Source organism: Anopheles merus, chromosome 2R, assembly GCF_017562075.2.
Source record: "Anopheles merus strain MAF chromosome 2R, AmerM5.1, whole genome shotgun sequence".
NCBI lineage: Eukaryota > Metazoa > Arthropoda > Insecta > Diptera > Culicidae > Anopheles > Anopheles merus.
In genome coordinates this window covers 58,361,265-58,389,256 of record NC_054082.1, presented here as the reverse complement: position 1 = coordinate 58,389,256, position 27,992 = coordinate 58,361,265, and the positions used below count along the sequence as shown (strand labels likewise).

Below are 27,992 nucleotides of genomic sequence, written 5' to 3'. Positions count from 1 at the left end.
ATGCCAACAGCGCATGGTGTCTTTTGTGATCATTCAGTTCATTCCAAGTTTGCAACACCTTCGGTGTACATTGCGGTGTCCGCAAAGGGTGTACATTGGTGAAGGCCATATAACTTACAATATACGTGATGTGTCTGGTGTTTGGTTACACCGTGGTTTTGAATTGCGTGTTGATTGTTTAGATTGGCTCAATTATCTGCAATGTTCGGCGTAATGAAGTGAAAAATTAAGTGACACGAGTGATATCATCCGCAATGAGAATATTAACATTCTCTTGTTACACAACAATGAGTAGATGGTTCTTACAAAATTGGAAATAGTTTTATGTGCTCTGATAACAGGTATCTGTATCAGTATCGTGTGATAGTTAAAGCTTCACAGTGATAGTTTATACTCAAAAGCCATTTTTTCACTTGCCTGCTATACAACAAGGCCATATATAAAAGTGTACATAAAAAGTTTTAACGCTGAGTTCATTGTTAGTTTTTAATTATGATATCTTACAGTCTATTGCTCAACATAAGTTTATGTACAGCAGACGTGTGCCGCATTTTGTAGCTGGTTTATCCTGATACATTAAGGTTGTGATTTGTAAAGTGTTGTTCGCAAAGTGATGAGAAACCCCCAATTTGAAAACGTTTCTAATTCTTCGAAAATATCGTTCACATTTGAAAGTTCAAGTGAAAAAAGTGTGTATGCATTTATCGATTGCAAATGTTGTTCTGAATTGTGTTTGAAAATTTAATCTATTACACTAAAACATGAGTTCTTTTCTCATGGGCTATCCTCATCACCATATACAATCTATGGGGATTAATATCGAGCCTAAATTTCCGCCCAGTGAGGATTATGCCAACTTTCATAGCGGCTATGGTGTAGGAAACAATGTAACTCAAGCTGGAACTCAAGACTACTTACACCATATCCAGTCTGAATCACTACATCATGCTGGTGCAATGAGCATTGGTGTACCATCTGGAAATGTTCTTACCGGTGGAAATGGTCATGTTAGCGGTGCCGGAAGCAATGCGGAAGGAGAAGAAAGAGGTGGTGGAGGAGGAGTAGCTGGAGGTGGAGGAGGAGGAGCAGAAGGAGGAGGAGGAGTATCTGCAGCATATAACGACTACTCATCTTCAATGGTGGGCCATTACTATCACCACCCGCATCATCATCATCACCATCATCATCACCATCATCCACACGCGCATCATGCATCGCATAATGGGTATATGTCGCCAGTGCAGATGCAGTCAACTTCATCAGGTCTTATCGCTCCAGCTATCACAACTCTTCCACCCTCTGTTAATACTACGGCCTCGAACAGTTCGGTTTCAAATCAAAATTCTTTCCCAACTAACATAACATCTGGATACTATAATGGATACTACTCAGCTTCAACTGAAGGTCATACATCCATAATGGATACTCCACTGCAATGTGTCGGTACGGAAGTGACCAACACAGCATTGGGTCTACAAGAGCTAGGTATGGAAAACCTTTAAAGGAATATAATATAAGTAGTTTTAATAATTTATAATATTTAAGGTATAAGGAAAATATTTTGATTGTCATCTACATTCATTTTAGCATACACGATTGATCTTTAGTTATACAGTTTGATTTTCCCCTCTGATAGAACAATTCATTTTGTCCACAAAAGTTGCCAAGCCCACAAGAGATGACATTTTATAAACAAGATTATACAAACATGGTATAATGTTTGGAGTTCATATATGTAGCATAATTGTACTTTGCCACAATGTCTGTTTTGCTGATAAAATACGTTTAAAACCTTAACGCTTATATATTGATGCTTGGGTGATTATTATTTATTTAGCCCAGACGCGTTTTTTCCACTATATGTCATTAAATATTAATCAGAATATGACTTTTCGTATCCCAAAAGAAACGTTATTCGATTCTTTTACTATTTAGACTACAAAACATGTACTATATATATATATATATATATATATATATATATATATATATATATATATATATATATATATATATATATATATATATATATATATATATATATATATATATATATATATATATATATATATATATATATATATATATATATATATATATATATATATATATATATATATATATATATATATATATATATATATATCTATATATATATATATATATATATATATATATATATATATATATATATATATATGTATATATATCTATACTATATACTATATACACTTATATATATATATATATATATATATATATATATATATATATATATATATATATATACACATGTATTTTTATTCATATTCCGGACAGGTTTCAGCTCATGTTTTAAATTGCGGACATTTTGATTCGAACTGTTTTTCTCTTGGACTCGTAGATGGATATAACCGAAGAACTGCTCCGCGAATTGACGGTCTTTCCCATTTGGTCATTAATGCATTTGTCACATAAATCTTCAAATATCGTTGTTTTCTTATCGTTATCGGAATCTAAAAACATATTTTTATACCATCAATCACAATTTACGAATTTACGCTTTCCAGAATTAAAAACAAGATAAAAAATCTTGGCTCAAATACCTGACAATATTAAATACGTGTTTTAATGAAATTCAAAGCACCATATGATAAAACACTGTTGCTTTCACAATAGACTTCAATGTTTTAAATGCACGTAATCAATAGGAAATAGCGAAGAAATAACACTGGCGTCGGTTTAAGCAAAATTGTTAAGAATGCTTCCGGCGGTGAACTGACAGACAGAAAATATTTGTTTACTGTGACATTGGTCCCTACTAGGGGTCTTACAAATTTCTAATTGACTCTAGTACATCATGGCATTTATGTTAAATGAAAAAGTTACATGGAGATATGGAGCTGGACAATCAATAAAAATATGCCGAATGTCCGGAATTAGAAGCTGTCCTTAATTTGAATCATAACAGTTTTCACTGTCTGTCATACAATCTAACTTTCGAGTGTGAACTATCAACTGTATTTGGATAATGACATATACTGGCTGAAAACATTCAGGAGCAGGGATTCAATCAATCAAATAACAAGAACCACGACAAAGACCTTGACAAGAATAGTCGTGTGAATGGCAGGGGCATTTGGGAGTGCAGTTATTAAACGAAACTTTGTCTGCTTATAGGAAGTATTATATACCACGAATTTACTTTATGTAGCCCTGCAACCGGGTCATAGTAACGTTAGTTACAAATTACGACGGTGTTGGAACCTTACAACAGCATTAAAGGAGGGTTCCAACGACCTGTCGATATTAGCGTTAGGATTTGTTTAGGAGAAAAAGAGATAGGAGAAAAGGGAGAAAAAGCTAAGTGAAAAACGATAAAATCAAAATACAAAGTCGGGCATTATTGCAAATGACCTGGTGTAATAAAGATAGTTATATGTCTTAAGCAATTCCAAGGCTTCATGATGATGCTTGTAAATGTTGATCACATCTAAATTTATACAACAACTTTGTCATAGAACAAAGAATTGTTGTAATCAGGAGCAAAAATGTGCACAAATCGCAAAAAAGCCTCCTATTCGCTCTATAGCAACGACCACAAGCAATGTTTAATTTAACTATCAAAAATTTCCCATGGATTCCTGATAATTTACTCTAAACGTATCCAGTTACCTTTCATGAACCTTGAATGCAATGATGAATCTGCCATACATTGTTCGAACACACTGTTCCTCGCTCATGACATGCGATCACGTACATGAATACACAGAAAACACTTGATTTTTCTTTTATAATTTTATCGCATAAAACAATTAAATTGAATTGCATTGTTATGATTCGCAATGCCAAACATATTAAATCTTTTTGTAGTATCAGGAACGAAACAATAAATTCTTAGTTTTTCTTGATGTTTAGTCTTTTTTCTTCAAAACAATCTTTGTTTGTAGCTCACATCAAAGAGACTATAAAAGCTGCAAGCAAAATGAGCAAAATGGGCATCACAACTTAATAATTTAAGTACTTTTTAACAAAAATCTTAGGAAAAGAGAATGTAAAACGGGTTTAAACATTTTCCAACTCGTATTCGCGTTACCGCCTGTCCAAAATAGCTACAAACTGCCGAAAATAGGAACAAATAAATTGTTTGCATTTTCTCAAAGGTCTATAAAAATTACATTCAAGTTGGCAAAAAACAGACCATAACACGACAGTTTATCGCCCAAAATAACGTCACTTGTAAGTGTACGAGTTTTTGTGAAACTGTTGCACTAACCTGCCGAAAATAGATACAGTTATCCTATAAATTTACCATTAAGATCAACTAAATGTTAAAAAAGCAATTGCCAAAAAGTAGCAATTGCCTTCTCAGCATTAATATGTTTTACTCATATTATTGATAAAAGGCATATGAATCCGCAGATGAACAACATATGATGCTTCTTATTCTATTTGGCGTACACGTCCTATGCAGACATGCCGACCTAAACAGGCTTTCGAGACTTAATTCATTACCACGTAGCCGTATAGTCAATCCTTGCTACGGGGGGACGGTCCATTCTGGGCTTGAACCCATGACGGGAATGTTATTAAGTCGTTCGAGTTGACTGTACCACGGGACCGCCCCTATGATGCAAACATATGATGCAAACATGCCCAGTAACCAAACCTGCAACAAACAAATGTCTTTTTGTAAATGTTTTTAAGCACATCAATGAAATAAAGAGTGCTTTCTCTCACTTTTGGAATACAATAATGATAAATTCCATCCGATTATGTTAAATTTTTCATTTAGATTTTCAAAAGTACAACAAAATAAATAAAAAGTTATTTTTTATAAGGCTTTTTAGTCTTCGCTTGCATACATGAATAAAACAAGAGATATGTTCCAGAATTTCAAAGAAAAGTATGAGAGTATATTATAGTAAGTGTGGCAAATAAAACCATGTTCCTTACATAAGTATACAATTGGGCACAGCTTTACCATCGGCCCATAATAAAAAGATTTGGGAATAAACCAAACAATTAAAGTGGAACTGTGAAGCACAAAAGAGATAACAACCTGATCAATACAGTCCTTTCCGCTAAATGTTGGCTCTAATTAACCTATTTTTATCTTTAAGGCACCAATTTTTGGCAGCGTGTCACAATTTTTGGTATATGAATTTTTGACAGTGCGCATCAATTTTTATCTCTAAGGCATCAAATTTTTGACTGCGGGTCAAATGCTTTATGTACAAACTTTGACGTAATTTCTGAAACTGTGTATTCCAAATTTACCTATATGAATCAAATTACGGACAGCTTCAAATTTCGGACATTCGACACGTTTTTTACTTCCAATCTAAATTACCTATCCTATCCTATCCTATTTAAATCCTTGCTTTCCTATTTAAATTACTTCATATCTAGTCCCTGGCCATACTTCATTTTAATTTTAAATGATTACCATGATGTACTACGATAAATCAGAAATGTGTCTGACCCCTAGTAGTCCCTGATGACACATTTAATAAATATTGTCTGTCGGTTTACCAGCTGAGGCATTCTTAGCAGTTTTACTTCAAACCCACGCCAGTGTCATTTCTTTGATAATTCCTATTTATCGCGTCTACGTGCATTGAACTACATAAAAATCAATTGTGGAAGAAATTATCAACGTGAAAATTACAGTCTTTTATTATATTGTGCTCTGAAGTTCATTAAATCACGTTTTTAATTCTGTTCGGACTTTGAAGCAAGATTTGATATCTTGTTTTTAATTATGGACAGCCAAAGCAAATTATGATTCTTTGTATACATATATGTGTCTATACAGAACAATAATAAGAAGAAAACAACGATATTTGAAGGTTTATGTGACAAAGTGCTTGATATGGCCGTACGAAAAAGCTCGTCAATTCGCGGAGCAGTTCTTCGGTTCTACGAATACAAGAGCAAAACAGCACCCAAGCCCCGTTTTTTAAGGCTGTCGTTCTGTCGTTCTAGAAGGATTCATTCACTCAGAATTGGATGTTCGGAACTTAAAATAACTTCAAAACTAAAAAGTTGTAGTATGAGTATGAATTTGAAGAATACAGACGAAGTTTTGAGGATGTTCGGAACTCAAATCATTACGTCAGTAAATTGAAACATGAGCTCGAAACTGTCCGCAATATCGATCAACCTTCTTAATACACACCCCTTGGGATAAGCCTACCTACAGGGATGTACCAAATCGGGTATTTTCAATTTTGGAAAACAAATCCATGAGTATTAAAAACCGCATTCTCCCGGGTAGATTGGGTTTTTTCAATCGCGCAACAGCTAATGAAATATTGCATAATGGATGAAATTGTTATCTATGCCATGGCTACGATGGAAAGGCATCCAAAGGAAATTTGAAGTGAGAGTGTCAAGCATGTATGCGCGAAGTTTAAGTGATTCCAGTAGAACATATATTAAATGTAGAGCATAGAAAACATTAAAGCTATAACTCTTAACATAAAGCGTTTAAGCACTTGTATCATTGATGGGTGGGTCAACTCAAACCTACAGGGCCGGAGCCATACAGTGACCCGGAGTCGTACGAAAGGTACATTAAGGTACATTTAGTAGGTTCAGTAGGAATTCACCAATGAATTCGGATTGGGTGGTGCAAAGATAGGTTCAGTCGTGGATCTAGCGAGTCCGGGTTAACCCGAATTATCAGTAGTTGCGAGAAGTAGGTTTAATACCCTACCCGAATTCGCAGCCGATGGGAATAAATATTTTAAGAGTGTATCATTAATTAATTCGCTTGCAAACAAAAAAATCCAATACTGTTAGCCAAAATCCAACCAGTAAACGCCTAAAATTTTAAATTTTTAAATCCCTGCTATCAGACCATATGTCCCTGAAAGGTGACAATGTGTCCGAAAAGTGTGCCGCAGTCTTGCGATGCAAATCCGCAGATCCCGGTATCGTCAACGTTTTCACGGATCGTCCCGCAGTCTTGCAAATTGACTCCCGCCGATTCATCAAAGTGTCTCGCGGTATTGAGTTCTATCAGGAAACCCTGTATGAGATCCTATACAGGCTTTCAAGACTTAATTCATTACCAAGCAGCCGGATAGTCAATCCTTGCTACGGGGGACGGTCCATTCTAGGATTTATCCAGTGACGGGCATGTTATTGAGTCGTTCGAGTTGACCACTGTACTACAGGGCCGCCCCTACCTTCTATTAGATTTAATTTGGAGGATGCCAAATGTAACAGGTAAAATGCTTTGATTAACCGCGTTTCAATTTATTGTTTAAAAAATAGATCTCTATTCAAAGAAATTGTGTTTACTCTTGTTGATTGAAGACGTTGAAAACTTTTTGAAATATAAAGCCGTCCTTTTGAATGTTTTGATAGAACAAATTACTGTATCGCCTCATCAATTGTACGATTTATTGAGCGTAAATATCAATACAAATAGTGATACAAAACGGAGATTTAAAACTGTTAATTTTACTTATTTAATGGTGTTCATTTACTAATTTACCTGCAGTGAACCTATTACTATCTGATTTGAGTTAAAACAATGTCACAAATTGATGTTTGGTGTAAATATCCACGAGTTTTGGCTTACAACCACAATTGGTTAAGCTATGGCGAATTGCTAGTAACACTATAGCCATAATTGGTTGCTTGAGATGCTGTTTTTAATCGAAATTTTCTATTTTTTCGCCAATTAAAAAATACCCTCGTGCTCTACACATTATAGGCTTCTAGCAAACATATACACTTTTAAAATTTTACCCAGAACTTATTTTTACAGCAGTAAAATCGGTATCTTGATGACATAATATAGCCATAATTGGTACACTTGCCTGACTCGAAAACTGCAAAAAAAGCTAACAGGCTGAAATTTCAGTCAACGAACTTAAAAGGTAAAGGGGTCCATTGATAGAATTAAAAATAAAACAATTGACTCGCCAATATTTTATTTTATATACAAATTTTAATTAAGTGAAAAAAGTTGGCATATATTATTAGGTGTAAAGAATGACTTTAGAATTCCTAAAATTTCATTTTTTTTCTCAAAAAACCATTAAAATTACCCGGTTCTCAAAAACAATCAAATTACACGATGTTTATGAGATGTAAAATCACCAATTCCAATTCCAATGCGTATTGTTTTATGTACTTCCCACATCTTTTGCATTGATTTGGAAACTTATAAAATTATTTTCCTGGGTGTTTTGTCCAATAATTCTCACAAAATCTTGCCTCACACTTCCTTCGCCATTTGTATTTAGAAAAGTTGTTTACATCGAAGCAGCAGTGAACAGAGCTTACTTTGACAGAAGTGTTCGCCTCACTGGTAAATGACAGTACTTTCGTGTGGGACACTTTTGTAACACCAGTGTCACGTCGGTTTGTCGGTGGTAAAATTACAATTGTCAAAAATTTGCTCAAATATCTTTTAAAATTATTATGATTCCTAGAAGAGTAAAAAATGATGACTTACATGCAAAAATAGGTGCGTTAGTGTCAAAAATTGATGCAAACTGTCAAGAATTGATGTTTTAGAAAAGGGGTTTCCAAACTTTTCAGCTCACGGGCAGCATTACTTCAAAAATAACTATGTTAAACACTACCTTTAACTGGTTAGTGAATGTCTAATTCTCGTTTTTATAACAAAATACTAACGAGACTTGTACAGCTTCGTATTACTAAAGCTTGATTTTTGTCTAAGAAAAGTAAAAAAGAAATTTTATTCAAAAAAGTAAGAATAATATAATATTTATTTTAAACTTCTACAAAGGTCATCGTGGGCCGCAATCTAAGCTCTCGAGGGCTGCATGCGGCCTGCGGGCCGTAGTTTGGAGACCCCTGCCTTAGAGGTAAAAAATTATGCCATACAGTAAAATAAACAATTTGATAGGCGAAATATTTGTTAGATAACGCATCACAGCAACCTGGTGATGTGCAATGTAAACAAATAACGTGCACAAAACCGTAAATAAATTCATTAAATAACTTCACTGTTAAGTATTTCGTTAATTTTCAATCAACAATTCATCATTTCTTTCATTTTGTGAATGTTCTGCTTAAGAAGATATTCTTGTAAAATGAATTTCAAAAGCGGGTGTAGTATCTCCCCCAACCCTTTAGCAGCAGCTGTCAGATATTTAACCTGTCAAATAGTTCATTTCGCTGTATATTTCACCTCATGTGGCCGCGCGGCTAGAACCAACATTAGGTGGCAACGATTCTCCGAAGGGGGGAATTTTGCATTTGTTGGGGGAGAATTTTCGGTCAAAATTTCACAAAATGTATTTGTATCTTCAAAAATAAGAATCAAAACAACGATTATTCATCCAATAATTTGGTGTTGCTGAAAATTTTAGAAGTTTGTTGAAATGAAAATTTACAAACTTCCTGTTTAATCCAGAATAAACTTAGCAAGCTGCAAACTATCTTTTGTGCAGAAATATGTTAAATATTTAAATGTTTTGGTATTCAATTAGCGATTCTTTGTATAATGTTACGAAAATGGCTTTGCTAACTTAAGATAAATTCAAGATAATAGAGATGGCATCCAAAAATGACATATGGTATTTGTGGGAAGAATCAAAATACTCCTGTTAACTCTCAAATGCTCAAATTTTGGGTATTTTTTTTAGAACTCGATGCTTTCAAATCTTAAACTTAGAACCGCTAAAGCGGCGTAAAAACTTTTGTAAAGTGGCTTTTAGATTGGTAGCAACAGAACATCAACGAAGCGATAAATATCAAGGTCATGATAAAACAGACAATTAATGCGGCTGAACATAATGTTGGCTCCAAAAGTCTGCATGCGAAAAGCAGTTGTTTAGATATTGCAAGACAAAACATGCATCCTGTAAAGCATCGAATGTCTTCGTATTACCTTATGATTTTTGCTTATGATATGCTTTGGAAATTCGATTGAACAGGGCTAATTTAACCAGATCCCTAAAAAAATGGGAGCATTGGTTTTTTGTTACCAACAATTCGTTGTTCAGTCTGTCCAAAAAGTATTCATCTAACTAAATATTTTACAGAAAAAGTCGAATTTTGGCCGCAATAAGCATGGAGTGGTAAAATTAATGATGAGGTTTGATAAAGAGACCAGTAATACATACGTATTGCTAAAACATGACCATTAAAATAGTGCAATAACAACTAAATTATTTAAAAAATTAAAAAAAAACTGTCGTTTGGTTGGCGCACAAAAAATATTCGTCTATCAGGCTTTTGGTGTTATGTGCGTAAGAAACCAAAAGGTTATGGAATCAAAAAAGTGTCTTGATCTTTCTGATTGCATTAATGACTATATATTTATATATAGTGATTACTTGACCAATCAGTTATCGTTGATTGGAACCTTAAAAAGGGCGTATTTTTGACACACTCATATTACAAGACTTGTGCCAATTAATCTCTGATATAAATATTGCATTTGCGGACCACGTGGCTAAGTTCCTTTGAATAATTGGCAGCTGATATTATATTGAGAGTCAATTAAATCGTTTTCACCATACGATATAATATATATAAAAAGCCAGATATAATAAACCATACAATAACAAGATATAATGAATTGAAACATGACCCATCCAAATGTAACCCATCTCTTCTCCTGATCTTATTGGCCATCATACAATTCTCTGATTACTGGGTTATATTTGATTTTGTGAACATTAAAACGTTTCTTGATAAATTCGTTCGTTAGATAAATTTTAAATAATGGTTGCTTAAGTTAAATTAATTATTGAAATCCTGTATAGGCCGGCATGTCCGCGTAGGACGTTACGCCAAATAGAAGAAGAAAGTTGCTTAGTGGACAGTTTGATACAAAATTAGTCTCAGAAAAATAGCCGAACGCTGATCAAATGAATGAATGAGGCCTCCCACAAGTTTTTTAACCTTAAAAAATGTGTAGGATAGGTTATGCATAGGAATATAATACGATTTTCACCATCATGCTTAACTCACCCGCTGTTAGTGCTACTCTGACCTCTTGAAGTGTAATTGACACAATTAAAATGCATTAATTAGCAAGACCGCCACTAGCAGATTGATAATAGTAATTTAATTCTTGTCTACGTAGTGTTTGGCCAACGTAAATGAGTTAAGTGCTAGATAGACGAATACTTTTTGCGCGCCCATTACTATTTTAAGTTTTTTTTTTAATAATTTAGTTGTCATTGGACTATTTTAATACTATTTTTTTAGTAATACGTGTGTATTGATGATTCTTTTATGAGGTTTAATACCGTCAGCATTATTTTACCATAGCATTATTTAATTTAATTTAATAGCATTATTTTTATCGCTATGTCGATTGCGGCCATAGTTCACCTTTTTCTGTAAAATATTCAGCTAGAGAAATATTTTTTGGACTGACCGTATAAATGTTATCAACATATTTTATACATTTTCTTGAATGTATTGCTTTTATAAAAAAATACTTTTCCATTCATATTTGCATTAATTAAAAAACAATCGCTTGTAAAAGCAAACTTACAAGTGGTGGTTTAACTCGTGCTCCCTTTTAGACCGGGGCCCTTCGCAATCCTTCAGTCCGCTTATAGGAAAATCTGCCTCTGCTTGCAAAACACGGCGATGTGACGAGCATTTCCTTACGGCCAGACAAGGTGAAATATACAACGAAATCAAAGTGAGTTGATACATCAGGTGGGCTTATCCAGTGCAATTTGATGTCTAAAAACGAAAAGAGGAAGAAAACCTGGAGTGACAGTTAGATCCATAATAAACTGGGTGCTTTGATGATTTTTCTTTACATCATCATCATTATCCTACATTTGTTTCTAAGTCAATCCTGATTTTTAAAAATTTACACGATATTTGAGGAAAATCGGAAGACTTTCGAATGTAACAAAATGATATATGCATAGGAACTCGGATATGTTTTTCGCTATAAGTATGATACATTGTATGATTGATTCTAATTGTAAACAATTTTAGCAAAGTCCATATAGGATACTTGTCGATATAGGTTGCTGCAAAATCATTATTTTGTGAATAAAACGAGTTATGGGTTGAACGACACATCATTGTTAAGCTTAAATTCTACCCTTTAACATTCATGATCTGCTTATTCAGAGTTCATATTCGATTTCAAAACTTCATCGACGAATATTGAGAATAGATAGTCTAGTCAAAACTTGGATGGATGAATATGAAAATTGAGCTAATCCTTTCAAAATAAGTTTCGTGACTTATACAACGTTGGTCAGCTGTTGCATCTGTTCCGAAGGAAGCAAATCATTGGTGTGTGCATTGAATAATCATTGAGAATAATTGATACATATTAGTATAAAAAATATCATATGAATATGTAGTCCCATTAGTCACGGGTTGACTATTTTGCTTGTTAAGTAATTTTAGCCAATCCTCATAAACGTATAATTGTTTTGTTTGATTGACGAATTTTACAAGATCTACTGTTTTTTTTTTTTGGGAAAAATGCCTAATGCCTTAAAAGAATCATTCAATTAAGCTCAAACGAAGTAATCACGCAACAAACTAAAAAAAACAATTTGAAAACCCGTTTTTAAGAAAATATTGATTTTGATTTTGGAGCATTGAAAAAGTGGTTTTCAATTGTTTTTATTTTTTTTTTTAGTAAAGCATGTGTAGTTTCGTTTGGCTCTTCGTTAATTTGATGTATTCTATTGCACGTACTACCAGATATTGTACCCGAACGTAATATTTATGGTTTTCTGAACATGGTTACTTGTATCATTTCAATTACATTAAACATAAACAGCAATCGACGACAAAATTCATCCTTACAACAAATAGAAACAGGGGAGAGCGCAATTGTAACCAAAATCAAATCTGAAGTAATTTAAATCGTTTTCTGTATCACAATTATGCCGTTAATGAGGACACCAATGTAAACTACGTATGTGTTGCTAAGAAAAGCGAACCATTCCTATGGAAAATCATTTCACCCATTCTGTCAAAAGAAACTTTTTCTGTTTCTGAAATTAGTTACCAATTCGTATGGGAACCTATATACACACTTTTGGCCAAAAGTAAGCGACTTCAATAAAAAAAGAGTAATAAAAACAAAACATGTCGTTCAAAATACAATAAATTGTTTTACACTACTTAATTATTTCACACTGTTTATGCATTGGTTTATGTTCAAGATAGCAGTTTACCTCAAATATTATGCATATCTGCGTCAGATACTTTTGTTTTGTTACAAAAAGGTGCTTTTTTGTATATTAAAAATACATCATTAACGTCTTTTTGCTTTCATCTATACAATGACAATCGGTGTGGAAATTAGTTAACAATCGGTTTGGATATTACCGCCGACCATATTTCGTGTGTTTCGAAAAGTAACAAAAGAAATTACAAATTATAATTAATTTGTTGCGATACCTTTCTGTTTGCATTGCTGGGAAAGTATGTACAGCGGCGTTCACCCTAAAAAGGAGACTTAATTTTTATTATGCATAACACCATGTATGTCCTCACTTAGAGGCTTTCGGAACAGATTTTAAATTGCGTACCGGAATAACCTCTTGTATAATAATTAGGATAAACTGGTGAAGTGGTGTTCTAAACGCCACTAATTAAATACGCACATGAAGTATCTGTAATCTGTAATAAGTAATGCTACCCATTGTTTATTACCAAATGGCTTATAATTATAATTATTCAATTTCAAAACTTCATCAACGAATATTGAGAAGCCACAAGACCGTTTTTCTAATAAATGGAGATCCAACATTCAGTGAAACTCATAAACTTTACGCCATTTTTATAATTTGCATAATTTTGCAAGGCATTTTAAGTAAAATATGAGGTATCTTACTGTAAGTGGCTGCATATCGCTGTAAGTCTGGTTAGACTAAAATGTTGCGGCAACATTTCTTCAACGGCAACACGTTCAAAATTTACTGTGCCCCTATTTGTCCACAAATAATTTGTTTTAATATGAAATGCGTCCTGAAATGTTCTTGCAATAAACATACTAACAGAAACACCAAATCAAAATTTGATATATCTATTAAGGCTATCCAGTGTTTGGAATGATTTTATATGTACCAGTCGTACTGCTTACCATCTAAATTCCACCTTGATACCCAGCGAGACGGGTACATTACGCGGTCGTTTGCACTCATGAAGAAAAGTATTATTATGAATACAGAATCCGTGCAAACATTTACCGTGATCCTGTTCTGTTAATGCAATTCCATTAATGGATGAATTTTTACCATTGGCCATATTTTCCTTGAAGATCGATGGTGGGAGGGAGAATGATTTTAAGAACTTCAGGGGCATATATTGAGTTACGCATTTAAACTACAGTTTCTTGTGTCTCTTTACCAGAGCTCTTTCCTTTATTTTTTGATGAGTAAAGAGTGCAGATTATTCGGGAACGAGCGGAAACTACTCTGAAATCGGATGTGAGCAGGCGGAAACTGCAGGTCTATGCTAGGCTAGGGTCGGCTAGGCTAGGCTCCTATGTTTTCTAGACTTTACATTCTCCGACTGCATCATGCCCGCGTATTCTGTTATATAACTGTTTTAACGAATACTTTGTTCTTTAATTTTTTTAAATACTTAAAATTACATAAATTTTAAAATTTTAGTTGCAATAGGGCAAGAGTCTTCGAAATATAACCCGTGGACCACGTGTGACCTTAGAAAGGTTAAAACTATAAGTTTATTATTTATACTATTTTGAGTTATTATTTTTTTTTTTTGCTTTTCAAGACGAAAATCGAGCTTTCATAATAAAATGGTGAGGAGATTATATTTTCTGGTTTAAACGACTGGTTAACGTTCACCCATAAGCGAAAAGTAAGCCCGAAATGGCACAATGTTTCACAATGTTATTTGCGACTCCTGCAACAGTGTAACTGTTTTAATATTGGGCAGCCTTCTGCAGAAGTTTCACAAAAATCTGCTCATAAACTTACATTTTTTGTTATTTTTCATGAAAGTGATGTTATGTTAGTTGATAAACTATTGTAATTCTACATTTGATTTGCCGTTTGGAAGACATTTTTCAAATATATTCGTGAAAAGGAAAACATCGTTTTTGTTTGAAAATAGTTACGGTCGCCATGTTATGTGACGATCACATCACGCAACTGACCGTCGAGTATCGTCGCGGTAGGTCAATGGTTTGCTTGACATGAGCCCAGATGGAATTAAACTTTGTTCGAAGTGGATATGATCGAGGCGATCATAGAAATCCCTAAGGGATTTCCCTTACTGGAAACATTGGAGTCAGAGGCCTTATCATGGGTAGAGGGGACATAACTAAACTTTTTAAATGAAAAGGCGATAAATGTAGGAAGGTCTTAGTCATATCCAGGCAACCCAAAGGAATCTGACTTGCCAAGGCCATAGTTGGTTTTATTTGTACAATTTGTTTGTGGTGTAGGTGTTCAACTATAAATCGAGGTTGCCTATTAAACCGTATTGACCAAAACTATGGGATATGTTACACTAAGTTGTTTTCGGTGCTGGGGTACAATTGATGTGAGGTGTTTATCGACATGTACCTATGCAGCGTTATTAGTTTTTTTTTTTGTTACAAAATGAGGTGTCGACTGTTGTTGCTAAATAACGAATGCTTTATCGATCTTTGCATACGCTGCACTTTTAGGGTGATAATTTACAATGCGTTCTCTGTTTGTCTACTTTAATAACGCTTTATTTGCGTATGTTGCGAGTTTCGATTGATTTCGATACGTGAATCTCTTTTTTTTTGTACGAACGGTGAGACCTGGGTGTTTTGCTATGGTGTGTATTGATTTGCTGAGTGTGTTACAATAAATGTGTTGCTATGTGTCTATACCTGTTAGTGTGTATTATAACAACTTCTGTATACACAGCAGATATGCTACATTGGCATTTTTCCCAATTTTTGGCAGGCTGTGCTCCAATTTTCTAAAACGGGAATATGGGACAGAAATTGTTTTAATCAATGTAAATAGCCGGAAAATAATGTTCAAAAGAGTTTATTTGAGTTTCTTTTGGTTTGAGTGTAAACCCTTTTTTAATTATTAAATTTATGTGAACCATCTTGGTCATTATGGCATTTTGACAGCTTTTTTAACGTATTGCTTCAAATGACGGACACTTTAGACATTTTTGGCATTGAATATTTTTTAATTAATTCAATTTCAATCGGTCAATCCCCTGTATTACGCTCTTTCCTAACGCAAACCTCCTACCTTTGAGGAAACATCAAAACTTCCAATAATTTTCTCGCAACATTGCAAAACATCATAAAATTGCAACAATATTTCGATTCATATTCCGGACAGGTTTCAGCTCATGTTTTAAATTACGGACATTTTGATTCGAACTCCTCCCAATCCGCCTACATCATTTTAGTTTCTAACTTATTTTAAGTGCTGGTCAACTAATTCTGATTGAAGAAGTCCTCCTAGACCGACAGAATGACGGTCTTGAAAACAACGGAGTTTGGATGCTGTTTTTCTCTTGGATTCGTAGATGGATATAACCGAAGAACATCTACGCGAATTGACGGTCTTTCCCTTTTGGTCATCAATGCATTTGTCACATAAATCTTCAAATATCGTTGTTTTCTTATCTTTATCACTGTATAAAAACATATTTGTATATAATGAATCACAATTTACTTCGGCTTTTCTGAATTATAAACATACTGAAATGAATTAAATACGTGTTTTAATGAAATTCAAAGCACCTTATGATAAAACACTGTTGTTTTGACGTTGATTACTACTTCCACTTCAAATTAAAAATTTATATGGGGGTATGGAGCTGGACATGAAGAAATTCAATATAAATATGCCGAATGTGCGAAACACAAGGACAGCTTCTAACGGGGTAAGCACCGGCTGGCTAACAAATAATTATTTTTCTTTTAAGTTATTTGTACGAAAGAATACGATGAATAGGATGAATAGTGACATTTATGATATGTGAAATTTCGTAGTATATGTCGACATACGCATTGTAGTTTTCGGATAAAGTTTTAAAGGAATATTCAGTCAAACCCGACAAGTTTAGGCGGGAGCTCACAGCATTGAAATTTCAAAAATTAACATTTCTCGTGTACCTATTTTCGGTAGCATTGAAATTGAAGAATAGCTTGTTTATTGTAATTTTAACATTCCTATCAGGGTGGCATAAATTCTGCAACCATAAAATCTTTAATTATTATTATTTTTCATTGGTTTACTGTATAGCTTCTCTTAATCACAATTAATCACACCAGCAAAAACTATTAACTGACACCATATTTGCCGTATTTACTGATTTTTCTCACTGAAATTTAAAAATTTCACGAGGAATGAGTTAATATCGGTTGATAGATTTTAAAATAAACTTTACCCTAATTTTATTGCTTTTTCTCTGTTTTGCTTTTCCTCATCCGCATTTCTTAACGTATATTTTCAAACCATAGGAATGAAACTGGATAGGCGAATAGAGGAGGCAGCACCTACAGGACAGCAGCTACAAGAGCTTGGTATGCGGTTACGTTGTGATGATGCCAGCTCTGATCAGGTACGTTCCCGAACGTTCATAAAAAAAGTGAATGTAACAGTTTATTTCTGCAAAATTGCAGGATGAGTTCCTGGACGAAGAGCGCTTAATGCTTGATCAATCGCCGGATGAACTAGACTCTAACGATGGTGATATAGATGACCTGGAATCTGATAACGATCTTGGAGAAGATGTAATGCATGCAACTAGTGATGGCGAACGTATCATTTATCCTTGGATGAAAAAAATTCACGTTGCTGGCATTGGTGAGTAAAAAAACATTTTTTTAAATACATTTGACAACCAATAATTGACTGCATGCTGAAAACATTAGCAGGTCATAAAATTAGAAACAAATTCAAAAAAAGCTTTTTTTATAGGATACCTAGATGCTACTTGTTTGAAAATTTTGAAAAATTGGTCACATTCTTATCTTTTCTGTCGATCAATAGACACTGCAACCGATCAAACTACCGCCGTGTATTTTGCTTTAAGCACATTCATTTGAAACTCTAGCATTAACTTTGACGAAAATAAATTGGTTTCAATTTATCATTCTTTTGCTGGCGTTGCTCTACCTTAAGTTTTCTACAAAACCGGAGAGAAGGTCAAATGAATCAAATCACTTCAAACCAAAAATGATGGTAGAATGAGTACGTTTCGAAAACTCTTGAAACTTTATAAAGACTGCGTTTGACTGACAGCCTTTTCAAACAGTAGTGACGAATGACCTCGAACAGTTAGTTCATTATATTGTATTTTAATAATGATTTCAAAATTATTCCATTCCTACTGGTGTTTTGAGGCAAGTTATGGTAAAATGGAGACACTGAGTGTATTTTAGCGATATTTTATTTTATTTCAGCTTATGAAAATTATTATATAAACCACTTAATTTCATTTAAAAAAACTTCATTTGAATTTCACAAAAAAAAGTTATCTTTTAAAAAGTTTATCTTAAGCTAGCAGGTTGTTCATACAAATATTATAAAGTTAAGATTCAGATTACAGTAAAGCATTGAAAATATCTAATCATATTACTATTAATTTTTATTTTATAAAAAAACACAGTCGTGTGAAAGGCATATTCAGACATGGCTAAATTATTGAATCTCTTAAATATCTTTACTTCATCTGTTCATCTGTATAATTTTGTATTGTGTGTTTATTCAGAAGTAGCGGCTTCGGTCGTATAGTAAAATCATTAGAACTGTTTAAATACTAAACTCGTCAAACTTTATTTTAGATTCGTGACCATGCAAATAACACAATTTAAATACTCACTGATGAGCTCAAAGTGATGATATAAAGGCATCAAGAACTCGATAAATCATTCCCTTCAAATAACTTATTCCTCATCCAAAACAACGTCAACGAAAATTCAGCTAAAGTAGAACAACGATGCCATATGGTAATTGTCATCTTAGTACAACCTTGTTTATAAAGCGTAACAACTTTATTCGCTACCAACATTTTATAGCGCAGAAAATGTCACCAAACAGCTACCAAATAATTGATAACGTTTAATTTATCTGCCTTTGCTGTTTACTGTATAGTAAATTGGGTCTTCTTCTTCTTCTATTTGGCCTATCTACGCGGACATGCCGGTCTATACAGGCTTTCAAAATTTATTCAGTACCACGCAGCCGGAAAGTCGGTCCTTGCTATGAAGAAGCGGTCAATATTAGGTTCGAACTCGCCACGGGTACAAATGTAGTTAAGTCGTTCGAGTTGATGACTATGGAGCTGATAACCATGAATAACAAGATTGCTGTGTTATCGAATGCGTAGCGTTGATATCAATTTTCATTCCTTGTTTTCGTTTATATGTTCTAAAATGCTAAATATTGTTTTTTGCATATCCTTTGCTAAAACATATCTTAATAGAGCATTCCAAAGGACTTAAATTGTTATGATGTAGACTTATGCTATTTTGAACATAATACAATAGAGTTCCGATATTTTTTCGTAATCAATGAACGACAACATAGTACTTCTCATTTTGATTCTAAGTTGATGGTAGTTTTACATAATTTTGATGGGCAATCACTGCCAATAACGATGTATCTTTTTATGTAGATACTAGCGATACTTTTTTTTTTATTTTAAATTGTCAATGAACTCCTCGTTTTTAGCTTCTAATACGCTAGAAAACATAAAATACATTTCTTTTATCTTATCTAAAACGTGGGCTAGTATTTTACTTCTGAAAAACTTTTTAGAAAATATAAGAGAAAGAAGCTTTGTTGTATAGATTTTCTCTTTTTTTAAATTTGAAAAACAAGTTACTGATAAATTTCAAATGTGTGCAGGAGAGTCCATTTTCCTTTTGAAATAATAAATATAAGAAAATAATTTTATTGATATAGGTAGATTAAAAAAACATCCCATTTTAAATCTACCTTAGTGGCATGTACTAAAGTCCAATGATCCAGTGAATGATATAATAAAAATATATTTTGGTAATATTTCATATAACTCTTTAAATATAAGCCTGTTCAACTAACATGAAACTAATACTGCATTTTTCTAACGTCTGCACCATAAACAAAACACTGAGCAAAATCAAGCGTTATGAAATAACGGATTAAATCAGGTCGCATGAAACAAGTAGCTCTTAGATGTGTAGTTATCGATTGCTGGGGACCTATTACATTTTTTATGTTATTTATTCCATTTATCCTCCTCCCAACATTCCTATCAAGTATCAAAGAAGCTTAAATGAAAACCTTCCATAAACGGATATAAAACGTTCAAATAGCTACGAAGCGAGATATCAATACATCAAAACCGGACTGCTTGTCTGTCTGTCATCACCCACCCAAATGTTGAATGACGACAAGGTTGATTATAAGCAACATCGAACCAAACCCGGCTATGAGGGTTGATTTTTTTAACGTTTCATCCCACCTGGTAACGACGAATGTTGCTGCTCCGTCAGCACATTCATTCATGCGATACTGAGAACTAGTCATGCTTTTTACATTACTCTTTTGCACCTTCCTCTCAATGTCACTGGATTGCGCCTTCTATTATACGTAGTATTGTTGTTTGCATCTGTTAAACAAAAATATGATAAAGCGTATTTCTAAAAACAAGAACCGTTGAGTTTGATTAAAATTTCATCGCGTATTCGATGCCCAATAGGTAATATTTGAATAATAAAGCTTGTATGTTATTCTGTACTATGAAAAACTGTAACACTTATAAGTAAACTTACATTAGCTAGCATGCAGAAATGCGCATTAAACCATTTAGTATAACGTTTTAGAAAATCATACTACACTAAATTAAAAAAATAATCGATATTATTTGTTTTTGTATTTTCTATCGTATTTCATTTGCAAATTTCCTAGGCGACAAATAAAACAGATTTGAACCTAATTGTATAAAAAAACCATTCTCATTATTCTCTATTTCATTTTTCAAATCATGATTTTATTTGATTTTATGATGATTTTTTACATACAGTTTGCACTTATAAGCCTCTACCGCTCCTTACGTTAATGGTACATTTAAAGTTCAATAAGACAACAGAATTATTAAAAATAATATAAACGTCTTTAAAAACTCCGTCTATACTGAACATAGATTCATCGTATAAAGAACAAGATTTGCGATTTTGTATTGCATCAATCGCATCAGCAAGCGCGGTACGTCATTTCCTATGAATTGACTAAGCATTTCAAAACTCACATTTTATTGCAAACGTTACTGGAACAGCTTTTCAATCACGATACTGGTTCGTAATTGCAGTCAGATTCTGTAGGTTACTGCAACAAAAGAAACATATGTTTAGAAGTGCACCAACGTTGAAATTGCAAGTCATTCGTATCAATATAGCAGAAACCCCGGCTTGATGGCTTGCTACACACCGCAACTCATCTACACTCTATACAACCACTGCAATAATATCAATAATAACTGCCATCCTGCAGCTATTTTGCAAGTACCTGCAAGTACACACATACATGCTTTGTGACCTGTACCTTGAGTAAAGTAGATAACTGTGCCAAGGTACTTTCATTTCAAGCGAGCATAGGCAAACTTCAAACGTCATTCCTTGGCCAAGACCAATGGTACATGTTAATAAGTGTGGAAAAGGTTTGATCACTTTCTCTGTCGTTCAATCTTACACCCATTCATGAACATCACTCTTTTAGATATCATTGATCGAGCTTCTGTTTTGTTTGGTTGTTCTTTACTGCGAAATTTTGTGATGATACATTATTCAACTTGATTCATATCGAGAATCTTCGAAGAATGTTCGTATTCCCTCTCCTATCGAAATTCTCTATGTCACTGTTTCCTGAGCGCAGCGCAAGCGAGGAATTTACCCAAGCCACTGCAGCAATGCAAATGATTAATGATCCATCCGACGCGGCCTTTGGACACTTCAGCAATCCAAAAACGAACCGTTCATCAGTACTCTACGGACAGCGGTAGTATCGATTCCTTCATCAACAAACCATGGCCACCCATGATAATCATTGTCCGTCTTATAACTACAGCGTAGTAACGACAAACGGTGTAAACATCTATTGAAAAATTGACCTATGCAATAGAACCCTATAATTCTACAAATCGTAAACTTACTTTACGATCGTTAAAGTTTATTCATTAACTATCTATATGAAAAATATATACTCAGTATTATTTATCGTGATGACAGGTAAATTTAATAAATTCATACCGGACAACGGAAGTCTACTATGCAACATAGAAAAGATTGTATAGGTAACCACCGACAAAATCAGTGAAATATGTTTTCTAGTACAACATTCAAATCTATACAGCAGTTTGAGCAGTCACCCTTCTTGAAATAAACAGCCAAATATAATTATTACTTTTTTTGGTTTTATTCGTAGAGCGCCCCAGTCCCTACCACGCTACTTCACTCTAAAAAACGAAATCGGTTTTCACCAAACTAAAACACCCTAGTGTGTAAATGATTAATTATTTTTGTTCAAATATATTCACACATATATACCAGTAACCGGTGACAGCCAGAACAGTAATTTACGATGTTTCATTCGAAGCGAGCAAATACTTTAAGTAAATGCAAGCGAAATGAAATTTGACAGCTGCAACGGTTGAACAATGTTTAAAATCTAAATTATAGCTATTTAAATTATGTTATAAATACATCCGCATATTTTTTATCAATTCATTTTTCAAATTTTTCAGTTTATATTCATTCTACTTTACCCTTGAAATCAATACGCAAATAATATCACTAAAATATCTAGAAATGTTCACTGGCTAGAGGTTGAACCCATGAATGAACCTTGCGTAGGATTGACTAAGCTGCTATGAGTAATCAATAACGATTGTTACGTTAAATAAAAATAAGAAGAGGTATTAAAACTCATTAGATAATGATACAGTGGAAGCCATCATAATTAGTATCCCAAATAACGATTTTTTCTCATAACAATCAAATCTAAAAGCTCCACAAACACAACTCATAACGAGTGAAATTTCGCCGAACAAACAATATCCTTTGTGTTTCTGGTGCGTTTTTTGGGTTCCAGTATAAAATCAACATCAAGTTCGGTAAACATTCAGCAATTCTTTGATTTTAATTATCGCTTAGGCCACTACGAGCTTCCATAATTACTATTCGATTAATATAAAACTATTGGGGGGAAAGTGTTGTATAGGGGAAACCGGGGCAAAATGGGCATGTTAAGCAGTTTACTGAATATTCCTTTGAATATGCCACAAAACACAATTTTTCTTTCATTATTGTATGCCTCCACCCTTTAAATATGGATTAAAATTGACAAAAAGAATGAAAATAACTTAAAATAATGAAAAAAGTGTAAAATAAAAGTTGAAGTTTTACGAGAAGCTATTTTGACACGCGGGGTAAAATGGGAATAGCCCTGGGGCAAAATGAGCATATGTAGACAAACTGTAAAACGTCAAAACACTGGGGCAAAATGGGCCACAACAACTGCACTTAGGTAATGGTCTATGCTTTAGCGCACGTTTCGTGAAATGTATTTTCGTTCTATCTTTTGTTTTGCTGTTCAGGAAAGCCCTTAAAATTCTTCCAAAAACATATTATCAAAATTAAAACAGTTTTTACACGTTTAAATCTACACAATCGAATATTTTAAAGCTGTGCCTGTTATCATTATTGAGGCGACAAATACAACATCATAGCCTCATCAAGCGCCGTATGTCAAAAGCATGTGCCCATTTTACCCCATGTGAAGCATAGTTGTATTTTTTGTTATATTAGTACAAATACGCATTCAATCGCCTTGGTTTCTTGAGACAAATTGTAAAGAAACATCATATCTTTATAAATATAACATGTAAAACTTCAACACATCCCTGTGACACTGGTTTAAGCTTATTTTCGAAGTGGTTAAAATTACAACAATATGCTGCTAAACCTTATTTTGCATTTTTCTTTGTACATGTTTTCTTGGTGTTGCATACCATAGCCTCACCAAGCACCAAGCCTCACCAAGCACCGTATATCAAAAGCATCTGCCCATTTTGCCCCAAGCGTTACTGTCCTATCTATTAGCGTTACTGTTATTTTACCCCACGTGAAGCATTTTATTGTTTTTTTTTTATATTAGTAAAAATACGCATTCAATCGCCTTGCTTTCTTCAGAAAATTATTGTAGAAATATCATATCTTTAAAAATATATCATGTAAAACTTCAACGCATCCTCTAATTATATCAATATGATACTAAGTATTATTTTACGTTTTTCTTGGTTATTTGTTATGTAAGGGTTATGAAACTTACATGGTGTTGATAGAACACTCTAATGAATACATTTTGAGCATTGGAAAGTATCGTTGTAATGAAATAATGCTTAAATAGAGGGTGGCCATTTTGCCCCACATGCCTATTTTGCCCCACTTTCCCCTACTTGTGTGAGGCATTTTTTATCAGCACATTTGCGATCCTGGAACCGCTTGTTTTACTTTTTATCATATGTAAATCATCTAACAGTATCTAACAGTAATCTAACAGTAGCTTTTAGTTCAAGGGGTTCCAAACTTTTCAGTTTGCAGGCTGCATTGCTTCGTAAATAACGGTACTAAGGGCCATTTTGACGCTACTTTTGGTAATGAGACCGTTTAAATCTCGTTTTGACAAGAAAATACTCAGTAAAAATTTTAAAATTATTAATTTTTCTATTAATTTAACTTGTTTTTTTTGTCTAGTAAATATTAAAAATATAATCAAAATTATCAAACTAATATGATATTCACATTATGCTTTATAAAATCATCACGAGCCGCATTATAGGCTCTGGAGGGCCGCATGCTGCCCGCGGGCCGTAGTTTGGAGACCCTGCTCTAGCTTCTTCCATCGATCAATACATAACCCACTAATGATGTTTTTAACTAAACAGTGGTGCTAAGCGGCATAACAAGCTCGAACTTGGGGAATTTAAGATATTTTTCATGTCAATCAAGGAAAGCTTTGTATGTATTGATAGACATAATCTGAAATCTGGAAACCCAAGCAGGGTGCTGCATTTGAGATATTCTGTTGAATTCAATGTTTAAAATGCGGCATTCTTGCATATTTTCTTGCCATTATTCGGAATCTTTTAAAAACTACTTTCTTTTGCGATAATCTATCATTTTTAATTGCTTATCTTTATTGACCTCTTTAGTGCAATCAATATCAAGAAACATTGAATACATTAAAAATGCATAAAGCCGTCATCAGGGAATCGGCTCAGTTGTATGAAATTAAACGACCTAAATTATATATATATACTATGTTTTGTCTTCCATGAATCTTTTTATTTATTAGCATTTGTTGCAGACAAAAATTGTACTTTTTATTAGCTGTTGCATGCTATCCCTTCTGCATGTACTAAATATATGCTACATCTTTTATGTTTTCTCTTTAGCTAATGGATCTTTTCAACCTGGAATGGAGCCAAAACGACAACGTACTGCTTATACCCGCCATCAAATATTAGAGCTAGAAAAAGAGTTTCATTATAATCGTTACCTTACACGACGCCGACGGATAGAAATAGCTCATACGCTTGTTCTTTCGGAACGACAGATAAAAATCTGGTTTCAAAACAGACGCATGAAGTGGAAGAAAGACAATAAACTACCCAATACTAAGAACGTGCGAAAGAAAAACGGCGACCAAAGCAAATCAAATGCGAGTAGCTCAACTGGACAGTCTGGAGTAAAAAATAACCAAAAAAAAACCCGAAAAGTGAGTTCCACATTAAGCACAAAATCTAAGCAGCAACAACAAACTTTACAAAATGAAGTAAGTATTTTTTAAGCGATCAATGTGCAACGTATTTAGTGGATTTACCAAAACCAATATCAGTCAAGAGACATAATCATCATTTTGCCATGTTATATAAGCTATAAAGCGAAATATGTCAACGGATTAAATGCTCTCGAATATAGTAATAGTAAAACACAAATATAGTAAAAAAATTTGTTTAGTTGGAAAAATAAAATAGGAGTAGACGTCACTATTTGCTACAATAAAAAATATGTCATAATTTAAAGAAAACAATGTTTATTTTCAGTTGCCTGCAGTACATGAACGTTTGTTTTATGTCATATCAATGTATTTTTAAATAGGACACCTGTTTTCTTAATAATCTTTTCAAATTTGAATTTTTTTCTTTTCATCAAAGACATTTTATGATAAAGTATCATTATAAAATATATTTGAATTATTTAAATTATTATTCTTTTTCTTTTTGGCTCAACAGCCGTTGTCGGTCGAGGCCTGTCTATACCACTTGTGGGATTGACTTTCAGTGACTTACTGATTACCCATAGCAGGATAGTTAGTCCTACATATGGTGGCACGGTCCATTCTGGGCTTGAACCCATGGCGGGCATATTGTTAAGTCGTACGAGTTGACGACTGTACCACGAGGCTGGCAAACGGTTTAAATTAGCGGAGTTTACATTTTCGTCTTATTATTTGGCATTTCTATACATATAATGTCTCTGGCCGGTCTGGTGGTACAGTCGTCAACTCGTACGACGTCACAACATGCCCGTCATGGGTTTAAGTCCCGAATAGACCGTGCCCCCATACGTAGCATTGACTATCCTGCTATGGTAACAATAAGTCACTGAAAGCCAAGCTCACTTCACTAGTGGGTACAGGCAGGCCATGACCGACATCGGTTGTTGTGCCAAAGAAGAAGAATGTCTCTAAAGCCAACATTGTTCAAAAAAAGAAATTTTCGGCGAAACATACACAAAGTTTATATTGAATTATATTTTTGTTTGACATACATATTTTATTTCTGCATAGTGCCTTCGAACAGACAGTCTAGAAAGTATGGCGGATGTCCACGGTACAATAACAACTATCAACACCAGTTCATCGCAGTACATGTCATCTTCTGATGTTAACAACACATTACCGGTGGCAAACGGTACCAACAACTCTAGTAGCACTATTCGCAATGAACATCTTTCACAACACCAACAACTTCCACACAACCAACAACAGCATCATCAACTACGCCAATCTCAATTGAGCAACCAATCATCAAATAACAACAACAATAGTAACGCAACCGGCAACATGAACAACGTCCAACAGCATTCCGTACATATAAAAAATGACTACGATCTTACTGCCCTGTAAAAGTAAGATTTTTCTAGATTTTTTACCACCAACATTATTCGAATAGCATCGTTCGGTCCAACTTAAAATTTTAAATTTATTGTAGAATTTTTATCATTCTATCTAGAGATTCAAAGAGCTTATCGACGTCGATTGCATTAGTATAAATGAAATAAACACTGAACTCAAAACTAGATTCCTCTACAGTACTTTGTTTTGACCGAAAGCACAAATTAACCTAAAAATAGCTTTAATTTTTTTAAATGAAAACTACGAGTAAATATTGATGAAGAAAAAGCAAAAATACAATACCAGCGTTGCAAGAGCATCGCATATGTACAAATAGTATGTATACGAAATTAATTTTAAGACCAACACAGATGCCGAACATTTGCTCATAAACCAGACTTGAATATGGTTCGTGTGATGCTGCTATAGAAAGTGCTGTAAACCATTGAGAACGGAAGAAATTAAACTTCTGCATAAGTTGTACTGAACTAAATTTATAACAAATTATTAAAATGGTTCGAGTCGAGGGGTAAGAAATGTTCATTCAAATAATATACATTTACAGTACATGCCATAATAGGGGTACACTGATCGATATAAGAAATAAGTGAAATATATTTTACAAGGTGTTGGCTGGGCTAAAAAATGAAGTTAACTCGTGGTTTTCGTTCAAAATGCCATCGGTAAATTAGGAAAACGCCTGTTTATCAGAATAATTGTCATTTTAATTGACTCCACCATCACCTATACAAATTCGGATGAAACAGTGATTTAGTTTTATAAGTGAAGCGCCATGCTATATCTACTATGTACATACGCAATTTGTAAAATGAAAATGAAGAATGAATTAAACAATGAAACGATAGCGACCTCACTGAATCG

The 27,992-nt window shown here is 33.8% G+C and overlaps 1 protein-coding gene across 3 annotated transcripts; it reads left to right on the top strand.

Moving 5' to 3' along the window:
* Positions 1-27,992, top strand: LOC121589512 (homeotic protein deformed-like). 3 transcript variants are annotated; one of them, XM_041908483.1, is made up of 6 exons: positions 1-341; positions 507-1,485; positions 17,408-17,508; positions 17,570-17,753; positions 25,387-25,766; positions 26,784-27,992. In XM_041908483.1, exons 2-6 carry the CDS (start codon positions 762-764, stop codon positions 27,120-27,122), a joined length of 1,728 nt encoding a protein of 575 aa, XP_041764417.1. In that variant the 5' UTR covers positions 1-341; positions 507-761; the 3' UTR covers positions 27,123-27,992. The 3 variants fall into 3 exon arrangements, with proteins under 3 accessions (XP_041764417.1, XP_041764418.1, XP_041764416.1); XM_041908484.1 differs by having other exon boundaries at positions 484-1,485; XM_041908482.1 differs by having other exon boundaries at positions 1-1,485.